This window comes from Hippopotamus amphibius, chromosome 8, assembly GCF_030028045.1.
Source record: "Hippopotamus amphibius kiboko isolate mHipAmp2 chromosome 8, mHipAmp2.hap2, whole genome shotgun sequence".
Classification (NCBI taxonomy): Eukaryota; Metazoa; Chordata; class Mammalia; order Artiodactyla; family Hippopotamidae; genus Hippopotamus; species Hippopotamus amphibius.
Window position 1 is genome coordinate 80,643,640 of NC_080193.1, and position 22,592 is coordinate 80,666,231.

Consider the following 22,592-nt stretch of genomic DNA (forward strand, 5'->3'; position numbering starts at 1 on the left):
GTGCCCTGTAAAAAAAAAAATGCTTAACTCTGCATATAAAAAGTTACTTACCCTCACCCACTATCAGTTTGGTGAATATTCTTTTAGATCTGCAGCTTTTTTAAATTATCACACATGCACAAAGTAAAATAAACCATTCAAAGCAATACTGTTGCTACTGATGTAGTTCCCCATCCCCCAGCCCAACACAGATCAGTGCTCTCAAAGGTCACCACTTTAAACTGCTTCTGTTTTGAGTTTCTCTATAGTTTCCATCCTTAAGGTATGGTTTAATTTTTAAGGCCCCTGGGGTTGGATGCTGGTGGAGTCTTCCTTCTTCATTCATACTGAGGTCCTATTTGTAACCCGACTGTGGTGACTGTAGGGACTCAGTAAACATTTGTGTGCCCTAAAATATGAATGATGGTCATGGTCTTTGCATCCAAAGAGTAGTGCACAGGGACCTCCCTGATGGCACAATGGTTAAGAATCCACCTGCCAATGCAGGGGGCATGGGTTTGAGCCTTGGTCTGGGAGGATGCCACATGCTGAGGAGCAACTAAGCCTGTGCACCACAACTACTGAGCCCATGTGCCACAACTACTGAAGCCCTCACACCTAGAAGCCTGTGCTCCACAACAAGAGAAGCCACCGCAATGAGAAGCCTGTGCACCTCAATGAAGAGCAGCCCCCACTCGATGCAGCTAGAGAAAGCCCATGTGCAGTAACGAAGAGCCAATGAAGCCAATAAGTAAATAAATTTATACAAAGAGTAGTGCACCAAAACAGTACCTTTCATGCCTGGAAATCCATAGAATCCAGGATCACCTCTGACCCCTGGCAGACCTTGGGCACCTGGTGCTCCCTGTATTTCAAATAAGAAAGAGCAGAACCACAGACAAATTTTTAAAATCACTATACTCACTACAATTTTTTTTTTTAAAGCATATAGGATACATTATTATGTTGGGTCAGAATGAGCTAAAGTTGATAGATATCATTTTTACATTCCAATCCAGTATTTCACCTCTATAATTCCTGTGTCATGTAGACCTCACCTTAGGACTATCATTTTCAATACAAAGGAAGTAAAAACTACCCTTAAGCCCAAGAGCCAACATAACTTCTGACGTTAATGTATGTTGGTATGAGTATTAGATACAATTGGATATTCTGTATTCTAAACTGACCTGCCCAGTATTTGGAGATCTTTCAGGAAGAACAGGCACCAGACTGCCAGAATGAAAATTATAATTCGTATTTGTAATTCCTGCAAAGACAACAGAGTTGCTGTTGAATTGCAGCACCCACCATCATTCTAACTAAGCCATCAGAGTTAGAAATTACTCTGGTCAGAGTGGTAGAAGTAAAGGTTCCAGGCCTGGGAGCATGAAGGGATGGTCAGGGGAGTTTTGACATTTCGGCAAGGATGCAGTGATCTTGACCAGGCAGAGATGCTCTCTTCTTATGATGCTCATACTCATTGCTCTTGTGGCCATGAGATACTCAAGCAAAGCCATAGCAGGAGGGGGGAGGGAACAAGGCTTCTGAAAAGAGCTGTATGTCCGAATGTATGTTGCATCTACTCTTATGAGTTAGAATAATCTATGTTCATATGAAATGAGACAGAATGCTATTACTTGAAAACAATGAACTGAAGGTCATGAAAAATGCCAAGAATAACAAAACTGGTCTTTGAGCCATCTGTCTTTGGAGCTAGAAGACCAAAGAAGGAACAGTCCTGTTTCTTAGATAAGGTGGTGTGAGATTAAAAAAGGAGAGAGAGAGGAAACAGAACCATGTGATCAAGGATTCTCAGGCTTCTGAAGTCTGGCCTGTTCTCCAGAGCTCAAGGTAACCAGGGAGGAAGCTCTGGTACCAGGCCCAGCCCTAGGGTGGAGAGGAAGCTGTTTCCTGCAGGAAAGAGCTGTTAAGGGCAAGGAGTCAGTCTAGACATCCATTAAGAAGAATTATCTTTCAAGTGCAAATGCAGAAACCTAGACTGACCTTGGAAGCACAGAGGATTTAACAGAGATCAAATTTCCAAACCAGACTTTCCACATCCCAGTGTCCTTGGAAAGACTTTCAATGTGATCATAGGATCAGTGTTTGCCACTTTCAAAGAATCATGAAGAACATGAGAAATACCTAAGACTGGAGATGGGCAAATAGCTCATTAAAAAAAAGAAAAGTTGTAAAAGGGTAGATTCTGGAAACCAAATACCAAGAGAGATTAAGAGACTTTAACACGTTTCCTGACAATAAGCGATGACAAAGAATCTCGTTACCTATCACAAGAGAACACAGAACATCTATGACATAACTCTGATTTCCTCATTAGTTTCCAAGAATTTGATGTAAACAGAGGGATCAAGCTTTTCAAATATACAGGTAAGAGAAAGCTAGAGAAGGTGGCTGTGGTGCTGAATGAGATGCTGTGAACTGAGAGATCTTAATAGGCTGGGAGAATGAGCTTAAAGGAACAAGATGCTATCTAAGAAAGAGATGTGGAAGTTCTGCGCTTAAATCACAAGTACACAAATAGACAAGACAAAAAGTAATGGAGAAAACTTAGTAGCAGTTCATGAGAAAAAGGCACAAGGGCTTTCGTTGATCATAAGCTCACTGTGTGATGATAATGTGGAGACGAGGAGGCCAAATGGCCCAAGTGGAATTCTAGGTTGGATTATAAAAGAGATGTTCAGGATAGTGAGACTCTTAAATCCTCTAGTAAATCCATGGGGTGCTGAGTTCTTACTCCTGGAAGGTGTTCGTCCCAGGGACTGCATTTTTAAGGTATTGACAAACTAGGATGTATTCAGAATAGAGGCAGAGCTGATGAAATGTTACACTGAATTTGAGGGGAAAAAAACAAACAAACAGGTATTTATTGGGAGAGAAAGTAGTCAGAAGGAAACGGCAGCTATTCACAAATACTGGAAAGTATTTCGTGGGGAGAAAATAAATAGGCATTTAGGGGATGGTGAAGATAATTTTGAAAACATATTAATAGAGAAAAATTATGTTGTCATCTAGAGTCATCCCAAGCTTCTAGGTGGAACTGTTCAGAGTCTGAACAAGAAGAGGTCGGGAATGACATAGAGAAGGGTCCCATATAGACCAAACTCTCAGAGGCCTCTTAGAGACCAAATCTGTCCACCTCTTAAGATTCTTCGGTTCTTTGAATCTTCCGGACCCCGTCTTTCTTTGGGTGCATTGCACAGAAGCATTACACGTGGGAAAGTTTTGTTGCCTCCAGTTACATCTGATCCTGGCAATCGATTTAGAAGAATCTAAGACGTCAAGATAATTTTCCACACTTACCGGATGACCCAGTGGCCCCATGTCTCCTACAGTTCCAGGTGGACCTCCTGGGCCAGGCTGGCCCATAAATCCCTTGTCTCCTTTTATGCCTTCTACGGGACTCCCTGGAGGTCCGGGGGGGCCAGGCTCACCTGAATTCACAAAAAGCCTGTCAGTATCGCCACTCAGGGGGCTTCACAGGTTCTGTCAGTGACCCTCCTAAATGAAGAGCAAACTCTGCACCTATCGTCACACCAAACATCCTTTACCTTGTGGAGTGTGACGGGATTGTAAGTGAGATAAGCACCTGGCACAAGGCAGGAACTGTTTCTCCCTGATGACGGTCTGTTAGAGCAGGATCTGTGCCCAACCCAGTACCGTACACAGAGTAGGCGCTCAATAAATATTGGTGAATGGCTACATCCCTGTTTTCCAGGCTCGTTCATTTGGTATTTACTAATTTTTCAAACAGGTCCCTCTTCCTCAACACCAACAGACTTACTGCACCCCATGTGAGGACGGGTGGGTGTGGGAAGACAGAGATGACCAGAGGGAAAAAGATGCAAGATGGTTACATGAGAAGATTGAAAGCTTCTGACATCAAATTTTATTTTCATTCTTTCATCTTATATAGAAGTAGACCCTCTACCTGGGTTTCCTCTTGAGCCAGGTGGACCTCGATCTCCTTTTCGGCCGGGGATGAGTGAACCAGGAAAGCCTGGTGGCCCTTGAGGTCCTGTCATGCCAATGGGCCCTTGGGGCCCAGCATCTCCCACTGGCCCTTCCCTGCCAGGGAGGCCGGGCAAGCCTGGGGCTCCCCTGTCTCCTTTGGCTCCTGAAAAGAAAACAGTCTGATGAGTTTCTGTAATGCCCCTATATTTGGTGTCATCCCTAATAATGTAGACAACTGCTTAAAGGCGTTAAGATTCACAATGTAATATATTTTTTAAAGAGGCTGGCAAAAGAAATATAGGTCCACAAGGACTGTGTCTAGACTCAGTTCTGCTTCCAATTAACTGTTTGGTAAAGTCACTTCACTGTTACAAGTCTCAGTTTTCTTATTTTAAAATGAAGGTAATACCTGACAACTCAGTTCTTTAAATATCAAGTGAGAGAATATATAGATGGAAAAGCATGGTGTAAGCTCTAAAGTGTTCTGTTTGTGAAAGCTATAATCATTATTAGCTGGTGAACTTTAATTGCGATGACATTATTAAATCAGTGATATTTCAATAGAGCATTAAAAAGGTAAACTTCACTTCTGGTTTGTGCATTTAAAGTGCTGCCCAGCCAAACCCAGGCAAAGGAACAACAAAGTTGCAATCCCTGTTCTGTCCTCTTGTTACTTCTCATCCATAATACAAACACCCCTCTGGAAGGGATAAATGCGGTAGGAGGTTTGGATTTACCAAAGCAAACCACCCCCCAGAAGGTCACAACTTAATACTAGTATTTTTCATCTCAGAGACTCTTCAAGAAATTGTGCTTTGATATTCATGAATGGAAGATGTTATATGAATTGAAAACAATCTCTCCCTGCTCTCTCCCCTTCTCTTTCTCTCTTCTCTTCTCTTCTCTTGTGTTATTTTAGAAATAGTAAATGGCATGAAAATGGGAGACAGATGGAAGGAAAAAAGAAAAATGAAGATGAGGCTGATGGCACAGGAAAGGGCTTGGGAAGTTCTTATGCAGGGAAGGCTTAGGGTGATGAAAGTAAAATTGATGACTATTGAATATCTAGCCCTTTATCATGTTTTTTAGCTTCTTCATGTCTCTAATTTATGCTTTTGAGAGAAAGTATTTGGATGATTTCAGCCCTCTTCAAGCTCTGAAATGCTGTATTTGTACGACAGGGTCTGGCAATGGTCTGAGGCACCAAGATGCTATCTTGGGTTGTACATTCCATGTCCACGAAGATGCTCCCTTGTTTACAATATGATTTCTTTTTAGGATTTGGGAGAATTAAAACTAATTAAAAGAATTCATACCTCTCAAGTCTCAATAAACTTGTCTCCATATTTAGTTGCCCTAGAGAGACTGAGGTGCATAATCTTTTACTCACATAATTAAACTTTGCTATTTTTAAGGTTTTTTAAGATTTTATCATTTTGTATGAAATTTTATTTCCAAGTAAATGCTAAAGTGTTCTCATTCCAAATGGTTAAACCATAAGGTTAGTCTAGGAAAATGAACAGAAACTCCCCCTTGGACCATAATTCTAAAACTAGGCTGTCAAAAGCCTTTATGCTGACGAAGGGAGGGAGGGGTCTGGGAGACATAAGAATGTTGAGCTCAACCAAAAGGACTATCACATCATCCAGAAACAGGAAAGAAGGGCTCTTGTCTACTTTCACAGTCAAGCTGGTAGGTCAGCGCAGCTCCTGCCCTATGGAGTTTCCCAGTAGCATCAGGCTACTCTTTGCTGGTTCTTTTGAGAATCAATAACCAGAGGCCATCATTGGGTTTAGGCCTCTTTACTAATAAAATACTCCTACCCACAGGACCCACAGCTGAGAAGGGACAATAAAAGGTACAAATGATCTAGTATTTCTTCTGGCAAATTTGCATACAAAAATGGAAAAAGTTAAAAGAAGCTGCTTATCTTATAGAACACTGGCATGAGAAATCCAGACTGGCAGTCTGTCAAAAAAAAAACGGTATGTGCTTTAAATGGACATGTTCAGTAAACGGCCATGTGTGAGATGGCGAGAGAGTTACGGGGAAGCCCTTCATAAACAGTAGCCTGAGCCACAGGCTGGCTCTGGGGGGTGGAAATCAGACCTATGAAGACAACAAAGTGGGAAAGGATTAGTGTTACTACTGCATCTCAGGACAGTAGGGAGAAGACGCTCCTTGAGAAGCTATCAATTCCACCTCCAACTTTTTAGGAGGTGATACATTTAAACCATGCTAACAACAACATCGAAGTAAATACGTAAGAGGTCTTTTTTATGTTTAAAGACTTTTATAGAAGGACATTCCAAAAGTGGATCACAGTGTCTAGTTAGTTCATTTTGTTATGATGGTCAAAATGAAACATTTTTACTTGAACACTAAGAATATAAATATTTTATATTACCACCGGGACTTCTTTAGTTCAATATGCTGAGTTAATTTTATCTATCAGGCATATTAAACTAGATTCCATCCTTGAAAATGTATATCACCAGGTTTAGGAAGGAAGAACCACTCACCATGAGGACCAGGTTTCCCTCTTGGGCCTGGAAGTGCCCCCAGCAAACCTGAAAGAGAAAATTTTGGCATTTTAATATTTTACATACAGAGTTGGTTTTTCTATATATTATAAATTAATTTATATGCATTTATATATATAAATTATGAAACTGTGTGTGTGTGTGTGTGTGTATATATATATATATATATATATAAAGTGAAATTGACCAATATATATATATATAAAATTTATTCCACTTGGTCAATTTCACTTTGGTAACATAAAGAATTATCACATACCCAGAACACCTTAAAGGTCATTAGTTCTGTCAGGGAAGACTTTCTAGAGCTGTGAAGGATTATAGTGTCACTAATTATTCTATGAAAAGTAAAACTAGTGTATCCAAGATGATGGGCAAGCTGTACCTGTTTCTCCTTTTTCTCCCAGGGGACCAGGAATTCCATCACGTCCTTGATTACCTCTCTCACCCACTGGTCCAGGATTTCCTGGGAATCCTGGAGGGCCTGAAAAAAAAGGTTATTCAAAGAGAGGACTTACTTTCTATCAGTGGCCTGGTGTGAACCCCAAATGTGTGAAAGGCGTTCATTTTTCAGAACTGTAGTTATGTGGAGCTAAATTCACAGTGAAAACCATGGACAGGTTAGCGCTATCATGAGGATTTTACTTTGGAACATGTGGGTCAGCTGACCTTTGAATTAGTTTGGTATAAACACCGAACCCTGCTTTTCTGCATTGTTGTCTGGGGACTGGGTAACTGGCAACTACTTTCTAAGAAGCAGTCGTGGGTCAGAGGTACAGGTAGAGATTCCAACCTCAGGAGAAAAAAACGCTTCCCTCAGAAAAGAGAACTAGAAAAAGTACAAAAATGGAACCTGGAAGGCCTCTTATTCCTGGAGAGCCAGGGAAACCTTTGACTCCTTTAGACCCCAAATCACCATCAGGACCGGTCTTTCCTATAAATGAAGAGAGAGGGGAAGGAAAAAAGAAAACCTAAAGATAAATGATTCCAACCATGGCTGAAACGGTCATTTCTTACAGTCAACCATGCTCAAGCTGCCCTTCAGGGGGCGCTCCTGCTACCAGTCACCCCAGGCTTTTGTCCTGGATGTTATTTCCCCAGAGAAGCACAGCAGAGATGTGTCCAATCATTTTCAACGGTGCATACCCCAGCCACAGAGACCGCTCAATATCTGATTGATTACTTTAATTGGGAGTTTGCAGCAAATCCACTAAATCTTTCTGTGTTTGAAAAGATAGTTTCAATACTATCTTTAGGTAAGACCTGAAGCTGCAACCCAGTGACTTAGCAACTGTTTTTGATCAAACAAAGTGAAAACTTCAACTCAAATAACAAGCAAATAAGAAAGCAAGCCAATGTTCAAACTGGAAACATGTCAGAAAAACAACAACAACAACAACAAAACCCCCTCAGAACAACAGTGTCATGGGTTAAATTGTGCTGCTCCCAAATGCATTTGCAGAAGTCCTAACCCCCTAGTACTTCAGAATATCACTGTATTTGGAGGTAGGTCTTTATGGTCTATTTTTTTTTTTTTTTTTGGCCCTGCCTCATGGCTTGTGGGATCTTAGTTCCCAGACCAGGGATTGAACCCGGGCTCCCGGAGGAGTCTTAATCGCTGGACTACCAGGGAATTCCCAGATAGGGTCTTTGAAGAAGCAATTAAGTTAAAATGAGGTCACTAAGGCAGCCCCTAACCCAATATGACTGATGTCCTTATAAGAAAAGGAGATTGGGACAAAGACGCACACAGGAAAGACACCTGGAGCAGGTGGCCACCTACAAGCCAAGGAGAGAGGCCTCAGAAGAAATCAACCCTGTCGACATCTGGGTCTCAGACCCCCAGCCTCCAGAACTGTGAGAAAATTAATTTCTGTTTAAGTCACCCAGTCTGTGGTATTTGCTTTGGAAGCCCTAGAAAACTAATCCAAATATAAGACTGGACAACAAGCTAACATTTCATGTCTTTAGGCTGAATTTGTTGAGGTCGCACTCCTGAAGTTTTGTTTACAGGAGGAGGTTTTTAGATTTCAGGTTACCAAACTGAACCGAAATGGGCTCCTTGCGATTCATTTGCTGTTTCTTAATGTCTTAGAATTTGAAGATCAAAGTTGAACAAAATCAATTGTAGTACAGAAGCCTAAACAGATTTCTATTTACTATTCTAGGAGGCAAAGGCCATACCACGCATCAGGCTTCCAGCTTTCAGGTTGCAAAGCCAGGGCTCACCTGGGTGGCCAGGGCTTCCAGGACTCCCAGGAACTCCCTCCAGTCCAGCGGGCCCCAAACGTCCAGGTGCACCAGGTGGCCCTCTTTCTCCTTTCTTTCCCATGTCACCTGGCAATCCTGGATCGCCCTTAAATTCAGTCAGACACCTTTAAAATTCTCATATAAGCAGGATATGTGATCAGAATTAAGTATAAACTATGTTTGTCTGTGTTTATTTATATAGCAATTCATGATAAGTGTCTGCTCTGTGCTAGCACCCTGATAGCTGCTGGGAAACGATGGCTACGTAATCTGTGGGGTGTACTGCAAAATGAAAATGCAGCTCTTTTTAAAAGAACTTTAAAAAAGTAATTGAAGACAGAAATGGCACAGCATCACACCAAGCATGGAGTCCTCATCTGCACCGGACCTCTATGGCTACACAAGTCCTATGCCCAGGAAGCCAGGAATATAATGGTAACCGTGTACAAATAGGTGATACAGTCCCTGCCTTCATGAAGCTTTAGAGACCGGTGGGAGATAGATATTAAATAATCACACACATGTATAATTTCAAATCGTGATGATTAACTCAGGGGTAAGAAAGAAACAGAACAAACGAATGCGTGTTCTTCAAATACCCTGCATGCAGATAAATGTATGTCAACCACATGTAAAAAAACAAACTTTCCATGGTTTAATATTTATTAAGTCTGTTCTTCACTTTTATGGTAAGCTAGAACATATGGATTTGATAGTGACTTACAAAATCTCGATGGTAGCTGACTAAAATTCACTACTCTGTTACTAAGATTTGCCAGCACGATAAAACCAGCACATTTTGTGTTCAATGCATAGTTTAAAAAATTTCTTCTGTGGTGACCTATGAAAACTTTAAATCTAAATGAAACAATTAATTGAATGTGAATTAAGTCAAATACAATTCCTCACTGAGGAAATATCTCAGTGGAAAGAATCCCTTTCCGGTTTTCTGAGGACCTAGTTTAAAATAAAGCACAAAGGAAATTTGTTTGAACTCCAAGTAGTAAAGGGTTACTTTCTCGGGTCTTTGTGGTTTCTAACAATTTTCTTTCTTGTTGTTTTACAGCTGGAGGAAATCCTTAGGAAAGGTGGTATTTTATTGGCTCAAAAGAGAGTCAGGGAGAAAGTCTCCTAAGTAACGATTTTTATATTTTTTGTAGTTATGTACTCTCGAAAGTCTGATGAAAAATAACAGACTTCTCCTAAAATAAAAAACAAACAACAACAACAAAAACCTGTATCCAAACAGTTTGTATTTGATTTTGGGAGATTAGCAGGATTCTTTGGATCCAATAGGCTTCCCCAGGGGGTCTATAGAATCCCATGTTAAAGTCCCTTGCTTGTGGGAATTTCTATTAATTATCCTCTATCAATCTAGCTCTGGCTCTTAGTGTAACTGCTATATGTAGAAAGGTTGAAAGAAGATAAACCTAAAAGAACAACCGAGTCCCACTGACACATTTGGTGGCTGCTTGATACAACATACAAGGGAGGGCTTTAACATCCAATCTCTAGCTGACAGAGCACAAACACTGAGAACACTGTGACAAGATTTAAAAAAAAAAAATCTGTGTAATGAAATGAAAATAAAGTTCTAAAACAATTAGGAAAGATAAATGTATGTATCTTAGGAATTTTTTTGTTTTTGCTTTTTTAATAATGCTCTAAATTTATTTTATTTTACATCTTTTATTATGTTTAATAAGACAAGTGTTTTTATTACAAAGTTGAGAAATTTGTTTCTGTAAGTCTGTGTGAGATGAGTCCATAGCAGAGACTGGCTAGTTTGTATCATAAGAAAAACAAACACTGCCCTGGCAGCTTGTATCGGTTTGTGATCACTGCCTCCTTCTGGTAGCACACTTAAATTGCAGTGTCAGTTATGAGAAATTCCTTGGGAGTTGAAACTGGAGGTAATAAACTCAGAAATTGAAGCTGTGTGATAGGCATCCTTAGTTACTGAGAGAAGAAAAAAACACAAATAACTGCCTGAAAATACAGTAATATTTTCAATTTTCTTTGCCCACAATGAATCCAGATACTTGTTGATATTTAGAGGGACTCATTCCACCACCAAAACATAAATACTTCAGTGGCTTATGTACCTTTGTTCCCGGTGGTCCTGGCCTTGTACCTTCTGAATAACCTGGCTCTCCCTTATCTCCTTGCAGACCATGAATACCTGGGAGGCCTGGTCTTCCAGCTAGACCTGGGAATCCCATAGTTCCCTCCATTCCTTTAGTACCTGAAATTAGGAAAGAAATGAGGTTAAATAGGTAAATGCAGAGATCTTGAAGCATTCTTCTTATCACCTTTGCACAAACCACCTTTCTCCCAAGAAGCTGGTTTTTCAGAAGCACTAATGCATCAGGTAGTCTTTTTTATTTTTTTAAATTGGAATATAGTTGCTTTACAATGTTGTGTCAGTTTCTGTTGTACAACAAAATGAATCAGCTATATGTATACATATGTCTCCTCCCTCTTGGACCTCCCTCCTACCCCCCTCCCCCCCAACCCACTTATTAGAGAAATGCAAATCAAAACTACAATGAGGTATCACTTCACACTGGTCAGAATAGCCATCATCAAAGAAATCTACAAACAATAAATGCTGGAGTGGGTGAGGAGAAAAGGGAACCTTCTTGCACTGTTGGTGGGAATGTAAATTGAAACAGCCACTTTGGAGAACAGTATAGAGGTTCCTTAAAAAACTAAAAACAGGTAGTCTTAATGGATGATTTTTACACAATATAAATATTTATTTCATTCTCACTTATGTTCTGGTTGTATACAGTACATTTGTCTCAAAGCAAATCTAGCTGTTTTACATCAACTTTCTACCAAGTGGAAAACCAAAATGATAACACAGATAATCTAGAATTATGACCCATCATGAGCTTATAAGCTCATAACAGGACCTTATGCATTACCTGGCACCCCTAAGTTTCCCATGCTTCCCGGTACACCATGTGATCCTGGCTCACCAGGGTTCCCAATGCTGCCCGGATCTCCTCTGGGGCCTTGAGAACAAATAAATGGTCATACGCTCTGAGTGGTTCCTAGACATAGTAGACGCTCAATAAACACTTGTTGCTTGCACAAATGAATGAATCCAGAGCAGCCAGACCCGCTGCTTTAGGTACTTGTTTAGCTGCCTTCATGCCTTCTAATAAGGAAGGGACTGGCGAGTCAGAAAATGTAAAATTAGAGAAAGTTAGATTCTTGTCGGCAGGCCTGGATTTCAAACATCAAAATCATCCTAGGACTAAAGCCAGTAGGAAAGAGGGGGGTCCTGTGACCATATAGTAATAAATTTCCAAATGCAATATGGAGATTTTATTACCATGCAATAAATTTCATCACTGATGTGGTCACAGTGGGGAGGCAGATAGGGGAATACTTTATTTGTTTAAAAAATTACTTTGCAAACTCAATAGCTTGTTTAAAATAGAAAGAGGCAAATTTGAAAACCTCTAAACATTACCTTACTTTCTTCAGGATTTGTAATGTTGTAATAAATTGTAGTTTATAATACATATCAGAATTTCAAAATAAAATTTTGAGTGCAAAATAGAACTTCATGTAGGTTAATATTTTTTAGTTAAAACAGGCTGACTATAATTTGGTTAAATTATAAGAAGCAAATTTCTGTTGGAACACTGTTGGGGCAGAATTCATATTCTAGAAATACATTTTTGTTACATTTAGATCTAGGAAAATTTAACATCTGATATTTCTATTACAGAATCATCTATACCTGGTGGTCCTGGTGGTCCAAGTAGCCCTTGGAGTCCTTTGAAACCTGGTAACCCTGGAATGCCTCTGTTTCCTTTCTCACCAGGCTTCCCTGCAAGTCCTAAAGTTAAAACACATATTAAAATACAGGTTAGCAGTTTACCAGATTTATCCATATCCTGATTAAAATTTATGAGCTATTATTGAAATACAACATAGCATATTTGTTAAGAGCATGGGCAAATTTAGGCTCATATTTTATTTAAAAAGAAGATTAGATGACATAATACGTGAAAAGCATTAGCACAGTGCCCGGCATGAGTTAGTTCTTAAAGAACACTAGAAATTATCATAACATTTACACTTTGAACCGACGTGTTAAGAATTAGTGGTCTGGGCTTCCTAGGTGGCCCAGTGGTTGAGAATTCGCCTGCCAGTGCAGGGGACACGGGTTCGATTCCTGCTCCAGGAAGATCCCACATGCCACGGAGCAACTAAGCCCATGTACCACAACTATTGAGCCTGCGCTTTAGAGCCCGTGAGCCACAACTATTGAAGCCCACGCGCCTAGAGCCCATGCTCCGCAACAAGAGAAGCCATGGCAATGAGGAGCCTGTGCACCACAACAAAAATAGCCCCCACTCACCACAACTAAAAAGAAAGCCCATGCACAGCAAAAAAGACCCAACACAGCCAATAAAATAAATAAATAAATTTATAAAAAAAAATTAGTGGCCTAAATACAGCTCATTCTTTTTTTTTTTAATTAATGACAGAAGATCCTCCACTACACTATTCTTATCTGGATTATTTCATTATTAATCCATTTATTACAGGTATCATTTATTAAGTAACTGGTTTATGGAAGACATTATTTTCTTTTATTTGTCTTGTTTAATCTTCAGGCAAACTCAGTGTATTCTTGAGCCTTTCCAGACTGAGTGTAGAGATGAGAAAACCGACATTCTTTAAGAAGTCAGTGGACTGATCTAGAGTCACACCATCAATGAGTGGTAATGCTGGGATTTGAACCCAGTTCTTCAGGCTAGAAGTCTAATAACTCTCCCACAACACCATACTACCTTCCCTAAAACATGGCTTTGATCACAGTATTCTCCTGCTCATAAATATTCATTGAATCTCTATTGCATGCAGAATAAATGACAAACTCCTTTCACTGGCTCTTGAAGCATTCTACAATGTGTCCATGGCCTGGCTTGTGCCTTTTCTCAAGCAGATTCACTTCCCTTGGCTGTTTCCCTGCTTACATATTCATTCATTCACATATGGATTGTGTACTAATTAATAGACAAGTCTTGTTCTGAGTGCTGGAGACATAAATAAACCATGTTCCCTTTCTCCAAGTTTTTAGTGTTTAATTGGGAAGAGAGCCAAGTAAAACATTACCACCCAGTGTGATACTTTCTGTAACAGAGTTGGGTACAATATGCTGCAGGGAATAATTTTGGGAAGAGGGGATACTTTTTAAAGTATTACAATGTTGTGTTAGTTTCTGCTGTACAGTGAGGTGAATCAGCTATACATATACACATATCCCCTCCCTCTCAGACCTCCCTTCCCCCCATCCCACACATCTAGGTCCTCACAGAGCACCAAGATGAGCTCCCTGTGCTATATAGCAGCTTCCCACTAGCTATCTATTTTACACATGGCAGTGTATTTATGTCAAACCTAATCTCCCAATCCATCCCACCCTCCCCTTCCCACCTTGTGTCTACACGTCTGTCCTCTATATCTGCATTTCTATTCCTCCATGCCTAACTGTTAGAGAAATGCAAATCAAAACTCCAATGAGGTACCACCTCACACCAGTCAGAAGGGCCATCACCAAAAAAATCTACAAACAATAAATTCTGGAGAGGGTGAGGAGAAAAGGGAACTCTTTTGTTCTGTCTGTGGGAATGTAAATTGATACAGCTACTGTGGAGAACAGTCTGGAGGTTCCTTAAAAAGACGGGATATTTTTAAGCTCAGCCGTGAAGACCAAGTGGGAGCTAGTTGAATGGAGAAAGCTTGGAATGGGACAGAATTCCTAGGCAAGAAAATAACAAGTGCAAAGGAGTGGTGAGTAGCAGGGAGTTAGAATCTTTTCTTCTGTAACCTTTGTTTTTTTCATTTATGTCCTTTACCATAACCTAAAAATATATATTATTTAGTTTATTCATTTGCTTTTGTTGTTGTTGTTGTTGTTTTGCTTTGTTTTTAATATTTATTTATTTATTGGCTGCGTTGGGTCTTCATTGCTGTACATGGGCTTTCTCCAGTTGTAGAGATCAGGGGCTACTCTTTGTTGCAGTGCGTGGGCTTCTTATTGCAGTGGCTTCTCTTGTTGTGGAGCACGGGCTCTAGGCGCACGGGCTTCAGTAGTTGCAGCACACAGGCTGAGCTCATGGGCTCTAGAATGCAGGCTCAGTAGTTGTGGCACACAGGCTTAGTTGCTCCACGGCATGTGGGATCTTCCCTGCCCAGGGATCGAACCCATGTCCCCCGCATTGGCAGGTCACCAGGGAAGCCCTCGCTTTGTTTTTCAAGGGGTGTCAAAGAATTGCCTGTAGGCCAAATTTGGCTTGATGTTATATGGCTGGAGAGCTAAGGATGCTTTTCCTATTTTTAATGGGTTGTAAGCAAGTATATGCAACAGGGGTCATATGTGGTCCACAAAGCATAAGATATTTACTACCTGGCCCCAGATATAAATTATTTACAAAGCCATTAGCGTCTCTTTCCCCCACTAGCTGTAACGTTCCTCATGACCAGGATACTACCTCTGCTTTGTTTACCTCTGTGTCTTCAGGACATAGTAAAATGCCTAGTCAATAGGTACTAAAAAATAATTGTTGAGTAAGTAAACCTGGAGAGGTAGGCAAAGGGCAATTGATAAATAAAATTGGATGCCAGTCAAAGAAATTTGAATTCTTATAAAAAGGGGAGACTTGGAAAGCTTACAGCAAAGAGTATTCCTTGCTCATCTGAAACCTACTCACAGTGTAGATTTTGACTGCGTTGGTCGAGGTGTTTTCTGCTCTGCTCATCTCCCACAAGGCTCGTTGTCAGGGGTACCCAGCTGGCAGCACAGTGACGAGGGTGAGGATGGACTTTGGAACCAACCACATTAGTGTGAGGTCCATCTCTGCACCTCCTATCAGGGTGACACTGAGTAATTTGAACTTTCCATCCCCCAACTGTAAAATGGGATGATAGCAATAACCTAGTCCTAGGTTTGTTTGGAGGATTAAACATTTGAGTCAATATTTGTAAAACTTAGAACAGTACCTGCATATGTGAAGGGCTTCATAGGTCTTTGATAAAATTGCATAACAGTTCTTTAGTATTATACATTATCTTTTTGTACCTATGCCTAAATGTCCCATGCAGACTCCTTGAGGAGAGGATGACTGTGCTTTCTGTACCCTAAACATCTCTTCCACATTTGCAGTGGATGTCTTTAAGTCAGAAATTCAGATTAAAAAAATGGATCGTATTGAAATTAGAGAGGCCTATATAGTATGACCTTAGGTTGTTGCTGTTCAGCCTCTGCCCCTTGGTTATGTGTTTGAAAAGCCAAAAGGAAACACAGAGGACGGCGTCCATGTATATTGTACTTTGCTAGATGCATAGAAATAGTATGTGTCCTTCTATACTTTACAGAAAACAATCCTTTAATTGTACATTAGTAGCCATTGCGCATTCATGATGTTAGAGCCAAATTTTAGCTTATGTGGGCACAGATATGCTATTCATATGTTTTTCAAAATGTTTGCAACACTGCCGAAGTTATCTAGAATAAGCCAACGAAGTGCTGTCTGACAGTTTATAAGTTTTTTTTTTTTTTTTTACATCTTGGCTTAGACCAGTTCTAGAGAGCTTTGTAAAATTCATATTAGTTTCTATTTCATTGCTAAAAAAGTAATGCAGTCTTCTGTTTTCACCTAGAACTAAACTATCTCCTTGATAGCAGATTTAAGGGGCACTGCACAAAAGGCCTTTACTTGCTAATTTTCTTTAACAGAAAAAAATCTGAATTTTTTTTTCCCCAATGACTACCCAGTTTTTAAGTTGGCAAATTAGTTGGATTAGGTCACTCTCCAGAACCCTGGTCACAAGTCACTTCTGAGGAGTCCTTCCTAACTCTAGGAGAGACAGCTATTCAGTCTTGCCAGCTTGGTCGACAGAATTCTATACATATTTTTTTTTTTAATTAAAAAAAAATTTTGGCTTTTTAAATTAAAAAATTTAATTAAAAAAAATTTTAAAATTTAAAATTTTGGGTCTTAGTTGCAGCACTCGGGATCTTCACTACGGCATGCAGGATCTTTCGTTGCAGGGCGTGGACTTCTCTCTAAGCTGTGGCATGTGGGTTTTCTCTTTCTAGTTGTGGCACTCAGGCTCCAGGGCACACGGGCTCAGTAGTTTGCAGCACATGGTCTCTTTAGCTGAGGCTTTCTAGTTGAGGAAATTGTACTCAGTAGCCCCACTGAATAAGGGATCTTAGTTCCCCGACCAGGAATTGAACCCGCGTCCCCTGCATTGCAGGGCAGATTCTTTATCACTGGACCACTAGGGAAGTTCCTATACAGAATTTTTAAATCAAATCTTTACTTGGACTGTAAATCCTCATGTGCCAAACATAAATATTTGTTGAATATAATCTAACTTCTCAAAATTAACTACAAATTACTCAAAACTTAATACAGTTTTGCAACCACAAACACATTTTTCTTTTATTCTTCCCTGCTATATAAGTTTGATCTGAAAACATTTAATTTTACTCAGCAATTCTCTGTTTTACTAAAGTTACTCAGGGTTAAATTTGATCAGGAAGACTACAAGGCAGACTTTCTTAAAATTTTATTTAATATTGGTTGTCTTTGATCATATAACAAAACCTGTCATACAAAGTGCTTAAATAATTTGAAATAATTAGAATGGGTTTGAATTTAAACTTAACAGCTATAGCCAAAAATTAACAGCATTTTGAAGGGATTGATTTTTAATCAAAACATATTTTCTCTTTAGTAATTATTCTTCAAAGGATTCTGAGAACAAGAAGCAGTTTTTAGATGCAGTCAAAAAAATGCATCCTGGCAGTTCACAGAATAGAGTAGAAGCTGGGGTGGAGGTTTCTGTTCCAGCCAGGGAAGTTTTTTATGCGGAATTTTCTAAAGGTTTAATTTTCATTGTATTTGGCAAAAAGAGGACTTTGAGGCTTAGAATTTAAAAATTGACTAATGACAATTTAAAGACGATAGGCCAAAACGCAGAATTAACTTAGAAATAAAAAGTTACGCTTTAAAGAGGCAACATATTACTGTTCAAGGCACACACAACCCAGTTCTAGTCCAGCTCAGCCACCAACTGGCTTTGTGAGCTTGGGCGGAAGATTGAACCCTGGTCCTCACTGTCCTCATATGTCAACTAAAGGGATTTTCTTGGATAATTTCTTAGTCCCAGAATCAGCTCTGATGTTCTAGTTCTAAATGTAAGGATGACAGTACCTTTGGTTCCTGGTTCCCCTTTGTCCCCTACTGAGCAGAATAGTCCAGGAGACCCAGGAGTTCCTTTATCTCCTTGGGCCCCTTTGGCTCCTGGGGGTCCTTTCTCGCCCTTTACTCCTGGAATTCCAAAGCTCCCTAAAAGAGAGGAGTAACAACATCAGTTCTTTAATTCTTTAATAGTTCATGAGAGTTCAGAAGTTAACAGTGCTTACCATAAAACAAAACAAGACACATAAACCAAAAAAAAGTAACAGAGCTAAGAACTTGATAAATAGTTGCCCCAAAACAGGCAGCCACAGGAGGGCAGTAGTCTAAGCCTGTAGGGAGAAAAAAATGAATCTATTCAAACGGGAAAAAGGTATACAGAAAATTGCAAAATCAAAAATAAGATTTTCTCAGAACAACTTTCTCCTCAAAGAATAAAATACAATTTATTTTGCTGATAATTCAATGAACATTGTTCATACCTCCTGGTAGCTGGAAAGATACTCTATCACTTACCCCTCTGTCCCGGGGTGCCTGGGTTCCCAGGAGGCCCCGGAGGGCCAATGTTTCCGGGAGTCCCCATCATCCCAATCATTCCTTTTTCACCTACAAAAACAAACACACAGCAGCATGTTGTAAAGAATGAGAAAAGAGAAACACTCCATAAAATAAAACAAATTATATTTATTTCTGTATTAGAAAGAGAGAAGGAGAGTTGAAAAAATGGTTTCTGTAAATAGGAAGATAATCGTATTTGTCTAGGAGATGGGTCAGTAAATGGTCTTTTTTTTTACATCATGGATGTGGAAGTCGTTGGTAGCAAATCACGTTTGTGGATGAGGAGAGAATATGTTGAAGTTTTGGAGCATTCTCTCCTCGCAACCCTTGATCAATAACTTTCTGTTATATTCCCTTATTTTACTTTCTTCATACCATCTGTCTCTAGATACACTTAGTTCTACACTGTATTTGCTATTGTGTTCCCCGTTGTCAGAGGTTGGAGTCTTACCACCAATGGGTCTCTAGGGCCTGGAACAGTGATGGCATATGATAGCAGCTCAGTAATATAAATGAAAGGTTAATTACCAGATTAAGTTCTTATTCTGGGCTCTTCTCTGGAGAAGAGATCTGTGAAGTCCTTATACCATGAGAAGACTATTGAAATATTCTCCCCCAAACATATAAACCATAAAAAGTGATGAAATAAAAAGAATTATAAGGGAATACTATGGATAATGATATACCAGAAAATTAGACAACTTAGACAAAATGGACATAATCTTAGAGAGGCACAGATTACCAAAATTGACTCAGGAAGAAATAGAAAATCTGAATAGATCTATAAGAAGTGAAGAGATTGAATTAGTAATTTAAAAACTTCCCTCAAAGAAAAGCCCAGACCCAGATGACTTCACTGGTGAACTCCAAATGATTAAAGAATATCAATTCTTCACAAACTCTTCTAGAAAATATAAGAGGAAGAAACACTTCCCATCTTGTTCTATAAGGCCAGCATTACCCTGATCCCAAAACCAGACAAAGGAAGTTTCGTCTGTTTCATAAGAAAACAGACCAGTAAGTATCCCTTATAAATATGGATGCAAAAACTCTCAACAAAATACTAGCAAATATACTTTAGTAGTAATATATGAAAAAGATTATGTAGCAAAAAATAGTCATATTGTGGGTACTTGTGAAATGTGATCATCCCACCACTACCAGTTCCCCACCCTCTGGCCCCTTGCAAGCAATTCAGAAGAAAAACTTGTCCTAAATGAAAGAGAAGTCTAGAGTCAAAAGTCTATGCCTATCTCTAGTTTACATAGCCACCTTAAAAGGAAAATGTGGAAGAAGAGGCAAGAAGGAAAATAAAAGCACCAAAAAAGGGTACCTGGTGGCCCTAAAAATCCTGGATTTCCTGGGTATCCTTTTGGACCAGGTGGTCCCATCTCCCCTTGATGACCTGGTATTCCTTGTGGTCCAGGTTCTCCGGGAAATCCTGACCTATCCAAGCCTGGAATGCCCGGATCTCCCTTTGGCCCTGTTTCGCCTCTTCTGCCTATATATGAATGAATGAATGAATGAATGAATGAATGAGTGAACACACAATTGCTTTCCGCACCAACTCCAAATATATTTCATGGCTGCAAATATTTAACTCTGTGATTTGGGGCAAACCACACACTTTTCTAATTGGTTGATTTAGGTCCCCTTTTGTAAAGTTCTAAGATCCCTCTTTTTAACATTTTGTGTTTCAGTGATTCATGAAGTAATGATAGTGTAGAATATAGATTTATTTTCTAGTCCTGCAGGCACATCTTGGGAATGCACTTTCTGATCATGGCTCAGTCTTTAACCTGCAGAATTCATACCAAGCCACTCCTCTGGCAAGCCACCAGATGCTTCTGGAAAAAATAATAGCTTCACTACAACAATTAACATCCTGGCCAAAGTTTTGTTAGTGAACATATTAGAAGTATGATAGCTGAGTTCTAAGGGATTTTTTTCCCAGAGATAGTTCACAGATCTGGTTGAGAGGAAACAAAAAGATAATAAGTTTCTGCTGAATGCCTAGGCTTCATAATTTAGGTTTACTTTCATACCCTTTCTATTATGTTGCTTGTAAAGCAACCAACTATGTATTCTGGTTTGTAACTTGTAAACATATATATTTGCATACATTCACTCTGTTTCAATAATAAGAATACATTTACCACTTTAATATACCTATGAAAGTATTACAGATAAAACTTTTTTGAGAGTTTATATGTGTATATGTAAACATGCATATGTATATATCTTCATTGTTCATATTTTCTTGCATACAAGACACAAACTAATTTTACTGTAGTAACTTCAGGTGTCTTACTCTATAGGTGGTACTCATTGCAACAAACCCATGACAACAGGTTTTTCTTTCTGAAATCACTTTTCCCATTCAACAGTGGTCAGGACTTGTTACTGGACAGTTGTCATGTTAAGCATCAAAGCTCAGAGCAGGAGTCCCATGTCTCCTGTCCTCCTGGTGACAGGTTTCAAGGGCCTCCTCCTACCTTGTTGCCCTTTCAATCCATTTAAGCCTGGAAGTCCTTGAACTCCCCTGGGGCCTTCTGTGCACCTTCCTGGGGGACCTCTTTCTCCAGGTGGTCCAGGCTGCCCTGGATCCCCTGCAAAATAGAGTCCAAGAATACATCAGGTGCCAAAACCCAAGGTCTTAGTATTGCTATCCCAGTCATTCTCCTATAACTTTCCCCCTGAATCGAACCTATATTTAATACCATTGCTATGTCTTATATAGAGGACACACATTAAAAAGGAAAGAAGAAAGAAGGAACAAAGGTAGGGCAGCAATGGAATGGAAAGTTGAATGGAAAAATAATTAAGCCTCGCACATTCAATTTATTGAGCTAGAAGTTTGAGAATTCTTCACCCCTAGAGAACCCACAAATTCAACGTGCAGCATTTTAGCAGAGTTCACAGCCAAGAAAAGTAATCACACTTGCTATTGTACCTTGTGATCCATCAAGCCCTCCAGTTCCTGGAATTCCAGGGAGACCCGGAAGTCCAGGGAGTCCAATTTCTCCATTTTCCCCAGAGTTGCCTCTTTCTCCTGGAAAACCCGGTGCTCCTGGTTCTCCAGGCATGGCTAGTCCTGGTTCTCCCTACAGCACAGAAATTATGTTAGTTTTACTGTATCATGCTTTCAAATCCTTATTGACTATTGACTGGTCTTTAGGGCTATTTACTTGAAAATGTTGCCTCCGTGATGGAGGTTCTATGTCCCTTTTGCACAGTCACCACCATTCCATCCACTTTCCTTTTTCAAATGTAGTTGTTGAATTTTTAAACAAAACTGTGCTTAGTAATTCTTCATAGCCTCCATTTTTAAGAAGACTGTGGAATTTTCTGTAAACAGTCTAGATGTCTCTCCTTTTGATAGTTTTTCTCATAGCTATGCCCGTTTGTTTCTAGTACTAGTACACTCTAGTACTCTGAATGTTTCTTTAGATTAAGGAAGAAATAGAGAGGCAAGTTGATCTCCTTACACCTTCTATTCTCTTTTCTAAAAGGGAGGGATGGTTCAGAGAAACTTAAAAAAAAATCGACATCATCATCTACAAATATATTGACAATTTCTACACACACGGCATCCTGATTGGCAGGAGCATCCTAACTGGCTGACTGTAATTGCCCCTCCCCGCTTCCCCTCCCCCGCATCAGTCTGAATTTTAATTCTTGAAGACCTTGACTCCTGGGAGGCCTGGCTTTCCAGGTAACCCTGACTTCCCCATTTCTCCAGGACAGCCTGGTGATCCTTTTGTTCCTGGAAAACCTTGGTCTCCTACAGAGAAAAAATATAAGGGTTGTAAGATGGGTCTTAAAAGATTCTGAGCTACAGCTCTTAAATGTTTTGATGAAAGTTTGAATGATGAGAATGCCAACTGCTAAGTTAGTACTTTAAAAAAGTCAATTCCAAATCAGATTACATTGGTTCCAAGTTTAAAAAATTACCTTCTCCATTTTTGTTGTTTAGCACCAGTAAAGTTTGATTAAGCAATTCTTTAAACCACTGATACTGATTGATCATTTGGCTGCCTTTTTTAAAATG

General features: G+C 39.7%; 1 protein-coding gene across 1 annotated transcript in view; it reads right to left on the reverse strand.

Moving 5' to 3' along the window:
* Nucleotides 1-22,592, reverse strand: part of COL4A3 (collagen type IV alpha 3 chain) — a 141,433-nt gene that overhangs the window by 9,058 nt on the left and 109,783 nt on the right. The window contains exons 29-44 of the mRNA XM_057746912.1: nt 22,228-22,325; nt 21,495-21,645; nt 21,037-21,150; nt 19,875-20,042; nt 18,500-18,589; nt 17,999-18,133; nt 12,505-12,603; nt 11,678-11,767; nt 10,853-10,992; nt 8,727-8,853; nt 7,351-7,431; nt 6,883-6,981; nt 6,477-6,524; nt 3,932-4,117; nt 3,304-3,434; nt 772-844 (exon numbers count right to left, since the gene is read on the reverse strand). Coding sequence (XP_057602895.1) covers nt 772-844; nt 3,304-3,434; nt 3,932-4,117; nt 6,477-6,524; nt 6,883-6,981; nt 7,351-7,431; nt 8,727-8,853; nt 10,853-10,992; nt 11,678-11,767; nt 12,505-12,603; nt 17,999-18,133; nt 18,500-18,589; nt 19,875-20,042; nt 21,037-21,150; nt 21,495-21,645; nt 22,228-22,325 — 1,830 coding nt within the window. The remainder of the gene's footprint in view (nt 1-771; nt 845-3,303; nt 3,435-3,931; nt 4,118-6,476; nt 6,525-6,882; nt 6,982-7,350; nt 7,432-8,726; nt 8,854-10,852; nt 10,993-11,677; nt 11,768-12,504; nt 12,604-17,998; nt 18,134-18,499; nt 18,590-19,874; nt 20,043-21,036; nt 21,151-21,494; nt 21,646-22,227; nt 22,326-22,592) is intronic.